This window comes from Somniosus microcephalus, unplaced genomic scaffold, assembly GCF_052327205.1.
Source record: "Somniosus microcephalus isolate GS21.2 unplaced genomic scaffold, FLI_Smic_1.0 unresolved_chr1, whole genome shotgun sequence".
Taxonomy (NCBI): Eukaryota; Metazoa; Chordata; class Chondrichthyes; order Squaliformes; family Somniosidae; genus Somniosus; species Somniosus microcephalus.
This window is the reverse complement of record NW_028225179.1, coordinates 452,413-469,500: the sequence shown is the minus strand read 5'-3', so window position 1 is coordinate 469,500 and position 17,088 is coordinate 452,413. Positions and strand designations below refer to the sequence as shown.

The following is a 17,088-nucleotide window of genomic DNA, read 5'->3' as shown; positions in this document are numbered from 1 at the left end:
CAGTCCCTGACCAGAGATTGCTGGATGCTGACACTTGGTGCTCATGAGGATAGAATGTCCCATTCCCCAGGCACGGACATCCAGCACCTCAATCACAGCAACAATTCACAAAACAACGGCAATATAACTTGGAGCTGAGACGGTTAAGTGGAGCTGTGATCGAGGAGCTCAAAATTATGAGGGGTTTTGATCGAGCAAACAAGGAGAAGCTGTTGTCACTGGCAGGAGGGTCGGTAACGAGAGGACACAGATTTCAGATCATTGGCAAAAGAATCTAGAGAGGAAATGAGGAGACTTTTTTTACATAGCGAATTGTGATGATCTGGAATGCACTGCCTGAATGGGAGGTGGAAGCAGATTCAACAGTAACTTTCAAAAGGGAATTGGATATATACTAAAAGCAGAAATTTGCAGGGCTGTGGGGAAAGAGCAGGGCAGTGGGACTAATCGCATCGCTCCTTCAGAGAGCCGGCACCAGCATGATGGGCCGAAAGGCATCCTACTGTGCTCTATGATTCTATAACATCAGCTTCTCTCTGCTCACTAGTACTGAGAGAACAGGGAATAATCTTTAAATCCAGCCCAGTTATTGGGGGCTCTTAACATTAACAAGCCCCAGTTGCCTGAATTAACATGGTTCAGTCCTGGATGTGATTAAAGGCATCGGAAACAGTGGAATCGACCCACCGGTGTCACAATGTGGACACTCTGGTGTGTCAGTGGGTGGGATACACCAGGGAATCCCTTTCCACACACTGACGTTGACTCTAATGATCGGGAGTCCCAGGGTTTCGAATACCAGATAATCAAGCTCACAAGAACACAAATTGTCTCTCCAGGCTTTATTAAGAGCGCTGCATAACACAGATCGGGTGATAATTCCCTCAATCTGGAGAATAGAAGTACAGTGGATTCACACGCGACCTTCTCGAGTCTGTTCCAACTGACAACGGCTTAAGTGGCCTGTTCTTATACACAAGCTTGGTTACCGCTCAGGAAATGGGATTGTTTGGACCCGTCTGTTGACCGCCTCCTGAACTCCTGCTATCTCAGGGCATTTAGTCCATCTGTGACCAGACTATAACCACAAGCCCATCTGGTTATCACACCTATACGGTCCGTGAGGTTATCAGATTCACACCCAGACGTTGTGCCTTCACTTGTCTGGCACTTCATCCCATAACACGGGTACAGGGGCTCAGTAATGTTTCATTCATCAGAACAACAACAACTTATATTTATATAGCGCCTTTAATGTAGTAAAACATCCCAAAGTGCTGCACAGGAGTATTTTAAGACAAAATTTGACACCGATCCACATAATGATAAATTAGGGCAGGTGACCAAAAGCTTGGTCAAAGAGGTAGGTTTTAAGGAGCGTCTTAAAGGAGGAAAGTTGAGTTGGTGAGTATATTCAAGGCTGAGATCGATAGATCCTTGGACTCTGGGGGAATCAAGGGATATGGAGATCGGGCGGGAAAGTGGAGTTGAGGTCGATGATCAGCCAAGATCTTATTGAATGGCGGCGCAGGCTCGAGGGGCCGTATGGCCGACTCCTGCTCCTATTTCTTATGTTCTTATGAAAGAGAGGTAGCGAGGCGGAGAGGTTTTGGGCGGGAATTCCAGAGCTTAGGGCCTAGGAAACAGAAGGCACGGCCACCAGTGGTGGAGTGATTAAAATCAGGGATGCACAAGAGGCCAGAATTGGAAGAGCACCGATATCTCGGGGGGTTGTGGGGCTGGAGGAGATTACAGAGAAAGGGAGGGGCGAGGCCATGGAGGGATTTGAAAAACAATGATGAGAATTTTGAAATCAAGGTGCTGCTTAACAGGGAGCCAACGTAGGTCAGCGAGCACAGGGGTGATGGGCGAACGGGACTTGGTGCGAGTTAGGACACAGGCAGCCGAGTTTTGTATGACCTCACGTTTATGTAGGGGTCAAAGACAAAGTACAACAACATACGGGTCAGCTTAACAGAATCTCATCATATTTATAGGCCATCAATATAAAATAGTCTCTGATAGATTAAGTAGGGAATTCAGGAGAAATGTCTTTACCCTGAGAATGGTGAGAATGGGGAACTCGCTACCACAGGGAGTGGTTGAGGTGAACAGCACAGATGCATTTATGGGGAAGCCACACAAGGGAGAAAGGCATGGGAGGAGATGTTGATCGGGTTAATTGAAGTAGGGTGGGTGTGGGGCATAAACACTGGCATGGACCAGTTGGGCCGAATGGCCTGTTTCTGTGCTGTACATTCTATGGAACACCATGAAGTGTCAAATGAAGGTAATCATCAGCACAACAGTCTTAAAGATTAAACAGCAGTACAAGAATTTAAAAAACATTCATCCATTCCATGTTCATGACACCCTAGCTGTCCGCAGAGCCCTGTGCTACAGAACAGTGTGAGCTTGCTGGTGTCTCTTCAGGTCCTTCGGCCATTTAAAGCTCTTACCACAGTCAGAACATTTACATGGTCTCTCATCAGTGTGAACTCGCTGGTGTGTCAGCAGGTAGGATGAACGAGTGAATCCCTTCCCACACACGGAGCAGGTGAACATCTTCTCCCCAGTGTGAGTACGCTGATGTCCCTTCAGATCTCCGGACCTTTTAAACCTCTTCCCACAGTCAGAACATTTAAATGGTCTCTCCCCAGTGTGAACTCGCTGGTGAGTCAGTAGGTTGGATGACAGAGTGAATCCCTTCCCACACACGGAGCAGGTGAACAGCTTCTCCCCAGTGTGAGTACGCTGGTGTGTCATCAAATTGCTGGAGCTTTTAAACCTCTTCCCACAGTCAGAACATTTAAACGGCCTCTCTCCAGTGTGAACTTGCCCATGTGCTAACAGGTTGGATGACTGAGTGAATCCCTTCCCACACACGGAGCAGGTGAACGGCCTCTCCCCAGTGTGAACTCGCTGGTGTGTCAGCATGTTGGATGACTGAGTGAATCCCTTCCCACACACAGAGCAGGCGAACAGCTTCTCCCCAATGTGAGTACACTGGTGTCCCTTCAGATCTCCGGACCTTTTAAACATCTTCCCACAGTCAGAACATTTAAACGGCCTCTCTCCAGTGTGAACTTGCCCATGTGCCAACAGGTTGGATGACTGAGTGAATCCCCTCCCACACACGGAGCAGGTGAAAGGCCTTTCATTAGTGTGAACTCGTTGGTGTCTCAGCAGGTTGGATGAGCATATGAATCGCATCCCACACATGGAGCAGGTGAACCACCTCTCCCCAGTGTGAACTCGCTGGTGTTCAAGCAGAGTTGAGGACTGAGTGAACCCCTTCCCACATACGGAGCAGGTGAACGGCCTCTCTCCAGTGTGAACTCGCTGGTGTTCAAGCAGAGTTGAGGACTGAGTGAATCCCTTCCCACACACGGAGCAGGTGAACGGCCTCTCCTCAGTGTGAACTCACTGGTGTGTTCGCAAGATGGATGTCTTAGTGAATCCCTTCCCACACACGGAGCAGGTGAACGGACTGTCCCCGGGGTGACTGTGCGGATGAACTTCTAACGTAGACAGGGAACTGAATCCATTCCCACCATCCCCACCTTTACCCGGTTTCTCCCCGGTGTGATGGTGCACGTGTCTCGCCAGGTCAGGCAATCGGCTGAAGGCAGGTCCACACACGGAACATGTGTGCGGTTTGTCTGCACTGTGATCCTTGCTCTCTCCTTCCATGTGCAAAAGCCGATGATATTCAGGTCCTGATAAATCGAGCGACTCTGTCAGATCCTGACGTGGTGTTTGGTCTGAGTTTCCTGTCTGTAAATGCTCCACTTCTAAAACCCTGTAAAAGGAGTGTAGAAAGGGGTAAGAGGGAGAATGTTGTCTCATGACGCTCTTTCCCAGCCCAGGGGCAGTGAAGCTGATTTTCAGGCTCCAGTTGCTGCACAGGTTGGTTGAAAGAATCAACAGTAATGGCGGCTGCAATCCCCACAAGCCCCCGCGCTCCAGAAAGCGCTCTGGCCGCCGCGCTGAGTTGTGGCTGACACTGCGCATGCGCCCCATGGCCCCGCCCTCTCCTGCTCCACAGGCGCCCGGCCCGCACCGCGCATGCTCAACACACACCCTGGGCCCCTGTCAATCATCCACCCCCGCGCCTGCGCGCTGGGCCCGAGCTCCAGGCTGCCGCGCGGGGCTTTCTTTGTAAAGTCGGTGTTGGTGAAGAGCCGCAATCAGTGAGGGAAAGTGAGTTTTCCCCCAGATCCGATTGAGATCAGAGGAGGGGAGAGAATAACGGGGAATCCAAACCTGAGAGACCGAGCGCTCCGCAGGCACCGAATGGAGCGACTTCACTCGGGCGGAGCCAGAGAGCGCCTCAGGGGCACGTGACCACTGGCAGCGGGTGGGATTGACGTGTCCGCCGACCAATAGGGAGAGAGATCGCAGGAGCAGTGGGCGGGTGGCGTGTGACGCGCACTTGGATGTCTTGATGTCATAAAAGGTGGAAACATCATGACGTCAATAGAACGTGTTCCTGCTGAGTGGTCTCTATCAATGATTTGGACTGGAATGTAGGAAGTATGATGAAGAAGTTTGCAGATGATGCAAAAGTTGTCCGTGTGGTTGATAATGAAGAAGAAAGCTGCAGACTGCAGGGAGATATCAATGGACTGGTCAGGTTGGCAGAACAGTGGCAAATGGAATTCAATCCGGAGAAGTGCGAGGTAATGCATTTGGGGAGGGCTAACAAGGCAAGGGAATAGACTATAAATGGTAGGACACTGAGAAGTGCAGAGGATCAGAGGGACCTTGGAGTGCATGTCCACAGATCCCTAAAGGTAGCAGGACAGGTAGATAAGGTGGTTAAGAAGGCACACGGGATACTTGCCTTTATTAGCCGAGGCATCGAATATAAGAGCAGGAGGTTATGCTTGAACTGTATAAAACACTAGTTAGGCCGCAGCTAGAATACTGCGTGCAGTTCTGGTCACCACATTACAGGAAGGATGTGATTGCACTAGAGAGGGTACAGAGGAGATTTACCAGGATGTTGGCTAGGCTGGGGAATTTTAACTATGAGGAAAGATTGGATAGGCTGGGGTTGTTTTCTTTGCAACAGAGGAGGCTGAGGGGAAACTTAACTGAGGTGTATAAAATTATGAGGGGCCTAGATAGAGTGGATAGGAAGGACCTATTTCCCTTAGCAGAAGGGTCAATAACCAGGAGGCATAGAAAGTTGAATTATTATTATTATTATTTAAAGTAATTGGTCGGAGGTTTAGAGGGGATTTGAGGAAAAATTCATTCACCCAGAGGATGGTGGGGGTCTGGAACTCACTGCCTGACAGGGTGGTAGAGGCAGAAACCCTCATCACATTAAAAAGTACTTGGATATGCACTTGAAGTGCCGTAACCTACAGGGCTATGGACCAAGTGCTGGAAAGTGGGATTAGGGTGGATAGCTTTGTCGGCCGGCACGGACAAGATAGGCCGAATGGCCTCCTTCTGTGCTGTAAATTTCTATGATTCAATGATTGAGGGAGTCTGGGGGTCAAGGTCGACTGACATTCTGTGCTGACCCTTGACCTCCCTTTCCCCCGCTCCCCAGGATAGGTTGCACATTCCAGCTGCACACTGTGGGGGTGTTCAGCTGATCCCGGCCTGGGATGCAGTTGGGGAGACTGCAGTTAGCCTCAGTGCCCTGGGCTCCTGCTACTGATCACTGTCCAGTCACCCCGGCAGCAAAGGCCGAGTCTGCAAAGGGGGTTTGATTTTGTCTGTGATGCCCCCCAAGGTTGAATAGGCTGCCAACAGTCACTGCACACCCTCACACATTGGCCACTCGGAGGGGCACTAGAAGGCAACCAGTGACTGTGGGACTGTATCCCAGCGGATACCCGCCCTTCACAATAGAGGGAGGGAAACTTGAATGACAGTTTAAAAACCTAAAAAGTGCAGGGGGAGTTCACCCTGTGTCCTGGGGCCAATGTTTATCGCTCACCCAACATCACCAATACAGATTATCTGGCCATTATCACACTGCTATCTGTGCGAGCTTGGTGTGAGTGAATTCACTGCCACGTTTCCTGCCTGAAACCCTCATCCAAACCTTTGTTACCTCCAGACTCGACTGTTTGTGTCCTAACTCGCACCAAGTCCCGTTCACCCTGTGCTCGCTGACCTACATTCGCTCCTGGTCCAGCAATCTCATCCTTGTTCTCAAATCCCTCCATGGCCCTCGGTCTCTCGCTATCTCTGTAACCTCCTCCAGCCCCACAACCCTCCTCGATCTCTGCGCTCCTTGATATATGATCAGCCATGATCTCATTGAATGGCGGAGCAGGCTCGAGGGGCCGAATTGCCTACTCCTGATCCTATCTTCTATGTTTCTATGTTTCCCACCCCTCCAGCCAAATCCTCTGGTAGTCTCATAGCTCGTCCCATCATTAATTCATAGCGGGTCAGTCCGGTCGTTTGTCCTGGGGTGGCTCGCAGCCTCATTAGTATGCTGGGTAATAATTCCGACCATCCCTTCCCTGTTTCTTGGATGGCTTTTGTCAGCGCGTTTTTCAGTGTCCTATTCATTCTTTCTACCATCCCCGAGCTCTGGGGGTGATATGGTATGTGATATTTTTGTGTCACATGTAGCAGCTTACAGATTTTCATTATTTTGCCGGTGAAATGAGTGCCGTTGTCTGAGTCAATTTGCAGAGGCACTCCCCAACGGGGTATAACCTCGGTAGCCAATATTAGTGCAACTGTTTGTGCAGAGCAATCTCGGGTGGCAAAGGCTTCCACCCACCTGGTAAATTGGTCAATTATTACCAGGCAATATTTCTTCCCCCGGTCCTGCGCTAAGGGGCCGGTAAAGTCAATTTGTAAGTTTTCCCAGGGTCCTTGGGGCCTGGGTTGGTTTGCTACTCTAACTCGACATCTCTGTCCTACATTATTCTTAGTGCATATTATACAGCGGTGGCAATATTTCGCTACTTCCCGACCTATCTTTGGTCACCACCAGTACTGTGTCAGTAGGTGCAACATGTTACTTCTGCCAGTATGTGTTACACTATGGTATAGCGCCATCAGTTGTTGTCTACAACATTCCGGTGCCACCACCTGGTTACGTGGGCCCCATTTCCAAATTCCATCTTGTAATTGCGCGCCAGCTTGTCTCCATTTCTCCTTTTGCTCTTTACTAGTATTTTCTTGTAGCTCCATTATATTCACTTCCTGTACCCCACTGACTATCATGACCATATTCATTTTGTTTTTGAATGCGTCCTCTGGTTGCATTTCTTCCGCAGCTAGTTTTGCGCCTAGATCTGCATACCTATTCCCCATAGGGGCCTGGTCCTGGGGTTCATAGAAACATAGAAGATAGGAGCAGGAGTAGGCCATTCGACCATAGAGTCATAGAGTTATACAGCACAGAAAGAGGCCCTTCGGCCCATCGTGTCCACGCCGGCCATCAAGCCCTGTCTAATCTAATCCCATTTTCCAGCACTTGATCCGTAGCCTTGTATGCTATGGCATTTCAAGTGCTCATCTAAATGCTTCTTGAATGTTGTGAGAGTTCCTGCCTCTACCACCCTTTCAGGCAGTGAGTTCCAGATTCCAACCACCCTCCGGGTGAAAAAGTTTTTCCTCAAATCCCCTCTAAACCTCCTGCCCCTTACCTTGAATCTATGCCCCCTGGTTATTGACCCCTCTACTAAGGGAAAAAGCTCCTTTCTATCTACCCTATCTATGCCCCTCATAATTTTGTACACCTCAATCAGGTCCCCCCCTCAGCCTTCTGTGCTCCAAGGAAAACAACCCCAGCCTGTCCAGTCTTTCTTCATAGCTGAAGCGCTCCAGCCCAGGTAACATCCTGGTAAATCTCCTCTGCACCCTCTCCAAAGCAATCACATCCTTCTTATAGTGTGGCGACCAGAACTGCACACAGTACTCCAGCTGTGGTCTAACCAGTGTTTTGTACAGCTCCATCATAACCTCCCTGCTCTTATATTGTATGCCTCGGCTAATGAAGGCAAGTATCCTATATGCCTTTTTAAACACCTTATCCACCTGTTCTGCTGCCTTCAGGGATCTATGTACATGCACACCAAGGTCCCTCTGATCCTCTGTCTTTCCTAGGGTCTTACCATTCATTGTGTATTCCCTTGCCTTGTTAGTCCCTCCAAAATGCATCAGCTCACACTTTTCAGGGTTAAATTCCATTTGCCACTGTTCCGCCCATCTGACCAACCCATCTATATCGTCCTGTAGCCTGAGGCTTCCCTTCTCGCCATTTACCACCCCACCAATTTTCGTGTCATCTGCGAACTTACTGATCATACCTTTTACATTCACATCCAAATCATTAATGTAGACCACAAACAGCAAGGGACCCAGCACCGATCCCGGCGGTACCCCACTGGACACAGGCTTCCAGTCACAAAAACAACCTTCCACCATCACCCTCTGCCTTCTGCCACTAAGCCATTTTTGGATCCAATTTGCCAAGGCACCCTGGATCCCATGGACTCTTACCTTCCTGACCAGTCTACTATGCGAGACTTTATCAAAAGCCTTACTGAAATCCATGTAAACCACATCCACTGCACTACCCTCATCCACACACCTAGTCACCCCTCGAAAAATTCAATCAAATTGGCGAGACACGATCTTCCCTCGACCAATTAATCCCTGCCTCTCCAAGTGGAGACCAATTCTGTCCCTCAGAATTTTTCCAATAATTTCCCTACCCTCGAGCCTGCTCCGCCATTCAATGAGATCAAGGCTGATCATCCAAATTCAGTACCCTGTCCCTGCCTTCTCCCCATATCCCTTGATCCCTTTAGCCTTAAGAAATACATCCAACTCCTTCTTGAATATATTTAATGAATTGGCCTCAACTGCCTTCTGTGGTAGAGAATTCCACAGGTTCACCATTCTCTGGGTGAAGAAATTCCTCATCTCTATCCTAAATGGCTTATCCCTTATCTTTAGACTGTGACCCCTGGTTCTGGACTCCCTGACCATCGGGAACATCCTTCCTGCATCTAGTCTGTCCAGTCTATTCAGAATTTTATAAGTTTCAATGAGATCCCCTCTCATTCTTCTAAACTCCAGCGAATATAAGCCCAATCGACCCAATCTCTCCTCATACGTCATTCCTGCCATCCCAGGTATCAGTCTGGTGAATATTCGCTGCACTCCCTCCATGGCAAGAACATCCTTCCTCAGATAAGGCGACCAAAACTGCACACAATACTCAAGATGTGGTCTCACCAAGGCCCTGTACAACTGCAGCAAGACATCCTTGTTCTTGTACTCGAACCCTCTTGCTCCGAAGGCCAACATACCATTTACCTTCTTAACCGCCTGCTGCACCTGCATGCTTACCTTCAGCGACTGGTGAACAAGGACGCCCAGGTCTCGTTGCACTTCCCCTTCTCCCAATCTATTGCCATTCAGATAATAATCTGCCTTCCTGTTCTTGACACCAAAGTGGATAACCTCGCATTTATCCACGTTATATTGCATCTGCCACGCTTCTGCCCAATCACCCAATCTGTCCAAATCATACTGGAGTTTCTCGGCATCCTCCTCACAGCACACACGCCCACCCAGCTTTGTGTCGTCTGCAAACTTGGAGATATTACATCTAGTTCCCTCGTCCAGATTAATATATATTGTGAATAGCTGGGGTCCAAGGACCGATCCCTGCGGTACCCCACTAGTCACTGCCTACCACTCGGAAAAAGAGCCGTTTATTCCAACTCTTTGCTTCCTGTCTGCCAACCAGTTCTCTATCCAAGTCAACACCTTGCCCCCAATCCCATGTGCCTTAACTTTACACACTAATCTCTTATGCGGTACCTTATCGAAAGCCCTTTGACAGTCCAAATACACCACATTTACTGGTTCTCCCTTATCTATTTTACCAGTTACATCCTCAAAAAATTCCAATAGCTTAGTCAAGCATGATTTACCTTTTGTAAATCCATGTTGACTTTGTCCGATCCGGTCACTTTTTTCGAAATGCTCTGCTATTACATCCTTTATAATGGACTCTAGCATTTTCCCCACTACCGATGTCAGGCTTACCGGTCTATAATTCCCCATTTTCTCTCTACCACCTTTTTTGAACAGTGGGGTAACATTAGCTACCCTCCAATCCAAGGGTACTGTTCCAGAGTCTATCGAATGTTGGAAGATGACCAGCAATGCATCTACTATTTCAAGGCCACTTCCTTAAGTACCCTAGGATGTAGATTATCAGACCCTGGGGATTTATCGGCATTCAATCCCATCAATTTCCCCAACACCATTTCCCTACAAATACTGATTTCATTCAGTTCCTCCCTTTCATTAGACCCTATGTTCCCCCGACATCTCTGGGAGGTTATTTGTGTCCTCCTTTGTGAAGACAGAACCAAAGAATGTGTTTAAGAGCAGGACCAGTGCAAGATAGATTAAGGCAATACAGTACTTAGTACAACTAAATCTGGAGGCACAAGCACTAAATAAAGTAGTAAAGAACCAACAACAGATTAAAGATCTAGAAAGGCAGAATGCTGGACGTAAACCAGACGAGTTGCCCAGAATAGGTCAACAAGTAATGACGCAAGTTATCGGAAGAAAGGGAATGGGCCCCGTTGGATGGGGCCATGTACTGTATTAATGACAAGTGATACGTGTGTTTGTCTACAAGAACCGATGGGTATGCGATGGAAGCAATGGACCCAGGTGAAACCATTTAACACTAAAGACCCCCATTCTACCCTCTCCTCTAGGGGAAAGAGCTCGGAACTCGACCAGACCACTGTTTAAATTACAGATAAACATGGATCCAGTCGACCCTTTATATCAGAGGGTCTGTCTCGGGGAGAAGAAGCTCTCCCGGTTTACCCTTACACCTGAGAACTCATTTTTAATGTGGAAGCAAGTCATCCTCGGTTCCGAGGGACTGCCTAAGAAGAAGATATAATTGGAGTAAGACTTCTTTACTCCTGTACTCAAATCCTCTTGTAATGAAGGCCAGCGACCCATTTGCCTTCTTAACTGCCTTTCACAACCACCGGATGTCCCAAAGCGCTTTACAGCCAATGAAGTACTTTTGAAGTGTATTCATTGTTGTAATGTGGGAAACGCGGCAGCCAATTTGCGCACAGCAAGCTCCCACAAACAGCAATGTGATAATGACCCGATAATGTTTTTTCGTCATGTTGATTGAGGGATAAATATTGGGCTCAAAACACCGGGGATAACTTTTTCAAAATAGCACCACAGGAACTTTTACGTCCACCTGAGGGGGCAGACGGGGGCCTCGGTTTAACGTCTCACCTGTAAGACCGCACCTCCGATACTGCAGCGCTCCTTCATTACTGCCCCTCCGACAATGCAGCACTCCCACAGCATTGCTTCCCCCGACAGTGCAGCACTCCCTCAGCACTGCCCCTCCGACAGTGCGGCGCTCCCTCAGTACTGCCCCTCCGACAGTGCAGCACGCCCTCAGTACTGCCCCTCCGACAGTGCAGCGCTCCCTCAACACTGCCCCTCCGACAGTGCGGCGCTCCCTCAGTACTGCCCCTCCGACAGTGCAGCACAATGTCAGTACTGCCCCTCCGACACTGCGGCGCTCCCTCAGTGCTGCCCCTCCGACAGTGCGGCGCTTCCACACTACTGCCCCTCCGATGGCGCGGCGCTCCGAGGACTGCTCCTCTGACAGTGCGGCGGTCCCTCAGTACTGCCCCTCCGACAGTGTGGTGCTCCCTCAGTACTGCCCCTCCGACAGTGCTGCGCTCCCTCAGCACTGCCCCTCCGACAGTGCGGCGCTCCCTCAGCACTGCCCCTCCGACATTGCGGCGCTCCCTCAGCACTGCCCCTCCGACAGTGCGGCGCTCCCTCAGCACCGCACTGGAGTGTCAGCCTCGCTTTATGTGCTCAAGTCCCTGGAGCGGGATTTGAACCCACAACCTTCTGACTCTGCTATCCACTGAACCACAGCTGACTCCAGTCTTCTTTTACACAGTTTCAATATAACTTCCTTGCTTTTGCACTCTCCGCCTCTCCTAAAGCAGGGGAGTTATGATGAATTGTTAAACAGTTTTTTTTGCAGAGTGACCAAGGCTGTCTGTAAGAAACAATTGTGCATTTGAAAGAAGCTTTTATTGTGAAGCTTGTGCCCCATTGCCAGGCCCGCTGACTGTGGCCCCTCTCCCAGATTCCAGCCCCAGCTCTGTGCTGCCTGCGGCCCCTCTCCCAGATTCCAGCCCCAGCTCTGTGCTGACTGCGGCCCCTCTCCCAGATTCCAGCCCCAGCTCTGTGCTGCCTGCGGCCCCTCTCCCAGATTCCAGCCCCAGCTCTGCGCTGACTGCGGCCCCTCTCCCAGATTCCAGCCCCAGCTCTGTGCTGCCTGCGGCCCCTCTCCCAGATTCCAGCCCCAGATCTGTGCTGCCTGCGGCCCCTCTCCCAGATTCCAGCCCCAGCTCTGTGCTGACTGCGGCCCCTCTCCCAGATTCCAGCCCCAGCTCTGTGCTGACTGAGCTGCTCTCACCTGGGGACAGCGCGACACAATCGACCCCAGCACCTGAGCTGGAGAGGAGGCCCCGCCCCCTTGCCGCGCCGCCATTGGTTGGAGGACCAGGCCACCCAGTTCAGTCCTCCCAGTTCAGCCCTCGTCCTATTGGTCAGAGCTCCCGTCAGTCACCGGGCCGGCCTCCATCCACCTGATTGGGCCGCTTCCTGTGATGACGTCACAACCGGGCCCCAGCCTCAGCGCCGGGGAGGGCGGGTCCCGCCTCCTAGCCGTGCCGCCATTAGTTGCAGGACCAGGCCGCCCAGTTCAGTCCTCCCAGCTCAGCCCTCTTCCTATTGGTCAGCGCCCCTGTCAGTCTGAATCACGTTGCTCCGGCACACTTCGCCATCCCGCGCGTCTCAATCCGCTGCGTCCGGTGTCCACGGAGGTCCCGCCCGCCCGACTCTCAGGTTTGGTTTTTCTCGTCTTTTACTCTATAATCTCGCTCTCCGCTCCCCCCCTCACCTCGATTTAAATCGATTCCCCAACAGTTTACTTTACCCCGGCCGCTGATTCCGCCTCTTCACCGGGCCCGTCTTCCGTATGCTCCCCGGAGGCCCCGCGCAGGCGCACTGGCAGCCTGGTGTTGTGGTGAGGGGGCCGAATGAGCATGCGCGGCCCCGCCTCTGCACATTTAAAGGGACACCCACCCCCTCCACATTTGAAGAGACACCAGACCCACCACATTTAAAGGGACAACCACCCCCTCCACATTTAAAGAGACACCCACCCCCACTCCCTCCACATTTAAAGGGACACCCACCCCTCCACATTTAAAGGGACACCCACCCCCTCCACATTTAAAGGGACATTCACCTCCGCCACATTTAAAGGGACACCCACCCCCTCCACGTTTAAAGGGACTCCCTCCCCCCTCTCGTGTGTTTCTCTGATTAAAGGGACTGTGACAATTACCCCAGCCACAGCACTTTAGCAAGGATGTGAAAGACCTTTAGAGCCAGCCAGTGGCTCCATTGGGAGCACCCTCACCTCTGAGTCAGAAAGTTGTGGGTTCAAAGTCCCCACTCCAGGGACTCGAGCACATAAATCTAGGCTGACGCTGCGGGGCAGTGCCGAAGGAGCGCCACACTGTCGGAAGAGCTGTACTTGGGGGCCGCGGCCCTGTCGGAGGGGCGGTACTGAGGGTGCGCCGCCCTGTCGGAGGGGCTGTACTGAGTGTGTGTCGCACTGTCGGAGGGGCAGTACTGAGGGTGCACTGCACTGTCAGAGGGGCAGTACTGAGGGAGCGCCGCACTGTCGGAGGGGCAGTACTGAGGAAGCACTGCACTGTCGGAGGGGCAGTACCGAGGGAGCGCCGCACTGTCGGAGGGGCAGTACTGAGGGAGCGCTGCACTGTCGGAGGGGCAGTACTGAGGGAGCGCCGCACTGTCGGGGGGGCGGTGCTTCGGGGGTGCGGCCCTGTTGGAGGGGCAGTACTGAGGGAGCGCCGCACTGTCGGAGGAGCAGTACTGAGGGAGCGCCGCACTGTCGGAGGGGCAGCACAGAGGGAGCGCCGCACTGTCGGAGGGGCAGTACTGAGGGAGTGCTGCACTGTCGGAGGGGCAGTACTGAGGAAGCACCGCACTGTCAGAGGGGCAGTACTGAGGGAGCGCCGTACTGTCGGAGGGTCAGTACTGAGGGAGCACCGCACTGTCGGAGTGGCAGTACTGAGGGAGCGCTGCTCTGTCGGAGGGGCAGTACTGAGGGAGCGCCGCACTGTCGGAGGGCTGTCTTTCGGATGAGACGTCCAGGTGGACATAAAAGATCCCATTATTTCGAAGAAGGGCAGGAGAGTTATTCCCGGTGTCCTGGCCATTATTTATCATGCAAATTGGCTGCAGTGTTTCCCACATTACAACAGCGACTACACTTCAAAAGTAATTCATTGGCTGTAAAACCGTTGGTCGTGAAAGGCGCTGTATAAAGGCCAGTCTGTCTTTATTTTCTCTCCTGTATTTACATTAATTACTTATATAAACCTCTTTTACTGTCTCTTGCAAGGGGCGGAATTGCAGACAGGCAGCTTAACGCAAACTTCACACGAAGATCTGACGGAGTCACTCGATTCATCGGGACCTGAATATCATCGACATATGGAAGCAGAAAGCAGCAATCAGATTGCGGGCAAACTGCACACGTGTCTTGTGTGTGGACGTGGATTCAACCGAAGGTGCAGCCTGGGGAGGCACAAGTGTAACCAAAGCGAGGAGAATCCGTGCAAATGTCGGGAATGCGGGATACGATTCAGTTGCCTCTCCGAGCTGGAGACTCATCAAGGCAGTCACTCTGTGAAATGGTCGTTCACCTGCTCTGTGTGTGGGAAGGGATTCACTCATTCAGGCTCCCTGCGGGCACACCAGCGAGTACACACCGGGAAGAGGCCGTTCACCTGCTCCGTGTGCGGGAAGGGATTCACTCAACAATCCGCCCTGTTGAGACACCGGCGAGTTCACACCAACGAGAAGCCATTCGCCTGCTCTCACTGTGAGAAGAGGTTTAACCAGTCTTGCCACCTGTTGATACACGAGCGTGTTCACACCGATGAGAGACCTTTTCAGTGCTCCGACTGCAAGAAGGGCTTCAGAACATCCAGCAACCTGATACAGCACCAGCAAGTTCACACCGGGGAGAGGCCGTTCACCTGCTCCGTGTGCGGGAAGGGATTCACTCTCTCCTCCACCCTGCTGACACACCAGCGAGTTCACACCGGGGAGAGGCCGTTCACCTGCTCCGTGTGCGATAAGGGATTCACTAAACAATCCGCCCTGCTGACACACCAGCGAGCTCACACCGGGGAGATGCCGTTCACCTGCGCCGTGTGCGAGAAGGGATTCAGCCACTCTAACTCACTGCGGGTGCACCAGCGAGCTCACACTGACGAGAGACCCTGCAAGTGCCCTGACTGTGAGAAGAGCTTTAAAAGCACCGAGGATGTGTCGAGGCATCAACGCATTCACACCGGCGAGAGGCCGTTCAGCTGCTCTCACTGCGGAAAGAGGTTTGCTAAGTCATCGAACCTGGTGATACACCAGCGACATCACACCGGGGAGAGGCCGTTCACCTGCTCCGTGTGCGGGAAGGGATTTGTCCAGTCCCACACTCTGCTGGTACACGAACGTGGGCACACTGACGAGAGGCCGTTCTCCTGCTCCGAGTGTGGGAAAGGATTCACTCGTCCCTCCTCTCTGCGGGAACACCAGCTGGTTCACACTGACGAGAGGCCGTTCTCCTGCGCCGAGTGCGGGAAAGGATACACTCGTCCCTCCTCTCTGCGGCTGCACCAGCGAGTCCACGCTGACGAGAGGCCGTTCACCTGCTCCGAGTGTGGGAAAGGATTCACTCGTCCCTCCATTCTGCGGGAACACCAGCTGGTTCACACTGACGAGAGGCCGTTCTCCTGCTCCGAGTGCGGGAAAGGATTCACTCGTCTCACCTCTCTGCAGGAACACCAGCTGGTACACACTGACGAGAGGCCGTTTAAATGTTCCGACTGCGACAAGAGTTTCAAATGCTCCAAGGGCCTGAAGAAGCATCGACGCATCCACACTGGGGAGAGCCTGTTCAGCTGCTCTCACTGCGGGAAGAGGTTTACGCACTCATCCGCTCTTCTGAAACACCAGCGCACCCACGCTGGGAAGAGGCCGTTCCCCTGCTCAGTGTGTGAAAAGGGATTCACCAGTTCATTTCACCTGCTGAGACACCAGCGAGTTCATACCTGAGCGCACTGGTCCCATTCTGCTGTTAATCACATGAAGGACTATTCTGTGTTAATAATGGCAATTAGGGGGTTGGGGGGCAGTTTGAAGATGCTGATAACCCCAGTAAATAGGCTGGAGATTAAGAGGGGTCAGCCTCGGCTCAGTGAGCGACCCTCTCGCCTCTAGAGTCAGAAGGTCATGGGTTTGAGTCCCACTCTGGAGACTTGAGCACGTAATCTAAGCTGACACTCCAGGGCAGTACTGAGGGACAGCTGCTCTGTCAGAGGTGCCATACCATTTGCCTTCTTAACCGCCTGTTGCACCTGCATGCTTACCTTCAGCGACTGGTACACATGGACGCCCAGGTCTCGTTGCATTTCCACATCTCCCAATCTATTGCCGTTCAGATAATAGTCTGCCTTCCTGTTTTTGCCACCAAAGTGGATAACCTCGCATTAATCCACATTGGGCAGATGCATGGCTGATGCAGTATAATCACCCAACCTGTCCAAATTATACTGTAGTTTCTCGGCATCCTCCTCACAGCACACACGCCCACCCAGCTTTGTGTCATCTGCAAACTTGGAGATATTACATCTAGTTCCCTCGTCTAGATCATTTATATATATTGTGAATAGCTGGGGTCCTAGCACTGATCCCTGCGTTACACCACTAGTCACTGCCTGCCACTCGAAAAAAGACCCGTTTATTCCAACTCTTTGCTTCCTGTCTGCCAGCCAGTTCTCTATCCAAGACAGTACCTTACCCCCAATCCCATGGGCTTTTACTTTACACGCTAATCTCTTCTGCGGGACCTTATCGAAAGCCTTCTGAAAGTCCAAATACATCACATCCACTGGTTCTCCC

At 51.7% G+C, this 17,088-nt stretch overlaps 1 protein-coding gene and 1 pseudogene across 1 annotated transcript; one reads left to right on the top strand and one right to left on the bottom strand.

Annotated features, from left to right (window-relative positions):
• The window catches only part of LOC147093063 (uncharacterized), a 73,211-nt pseudogene extending 56,587 nt beyond the window's left edge, over window positions 1-16,624 (top strand).
• Window positions 836-11,669, bottom strand: LOC147093064 (uncharacterized). The gene is made up of 2 exons (XM_085974253.1): window positions 11,290-11,669; window positions 836-3,802 (listed from the first exon to the last, which is right to left on the bottom strand). The coding sequence occupies exon 2, from the start codon at window positions 3,220-3,222 to the stop codon at window positions 2,398-2,400; it is 825 nt and encodes a 274-aa protein (XP_085830379.1). The 5' UTR covers window positions 3,223-3,802; window positions 11,290-11,669; the 3' UTR covers window positions 836-2,397.
• Window positions 16,625-17,088: the final 464 nt, after the last annotated feature.

What these genes read in the sequence shown, in the direction of transcription:
- LOC147093064 (XM_085974253.1), bottom strand. Translation starts at nt 3,222, where the DNA reads ATGTGTGGGATGCGATTCATATGCTCATCCAACCTGCTGAGACACCAA.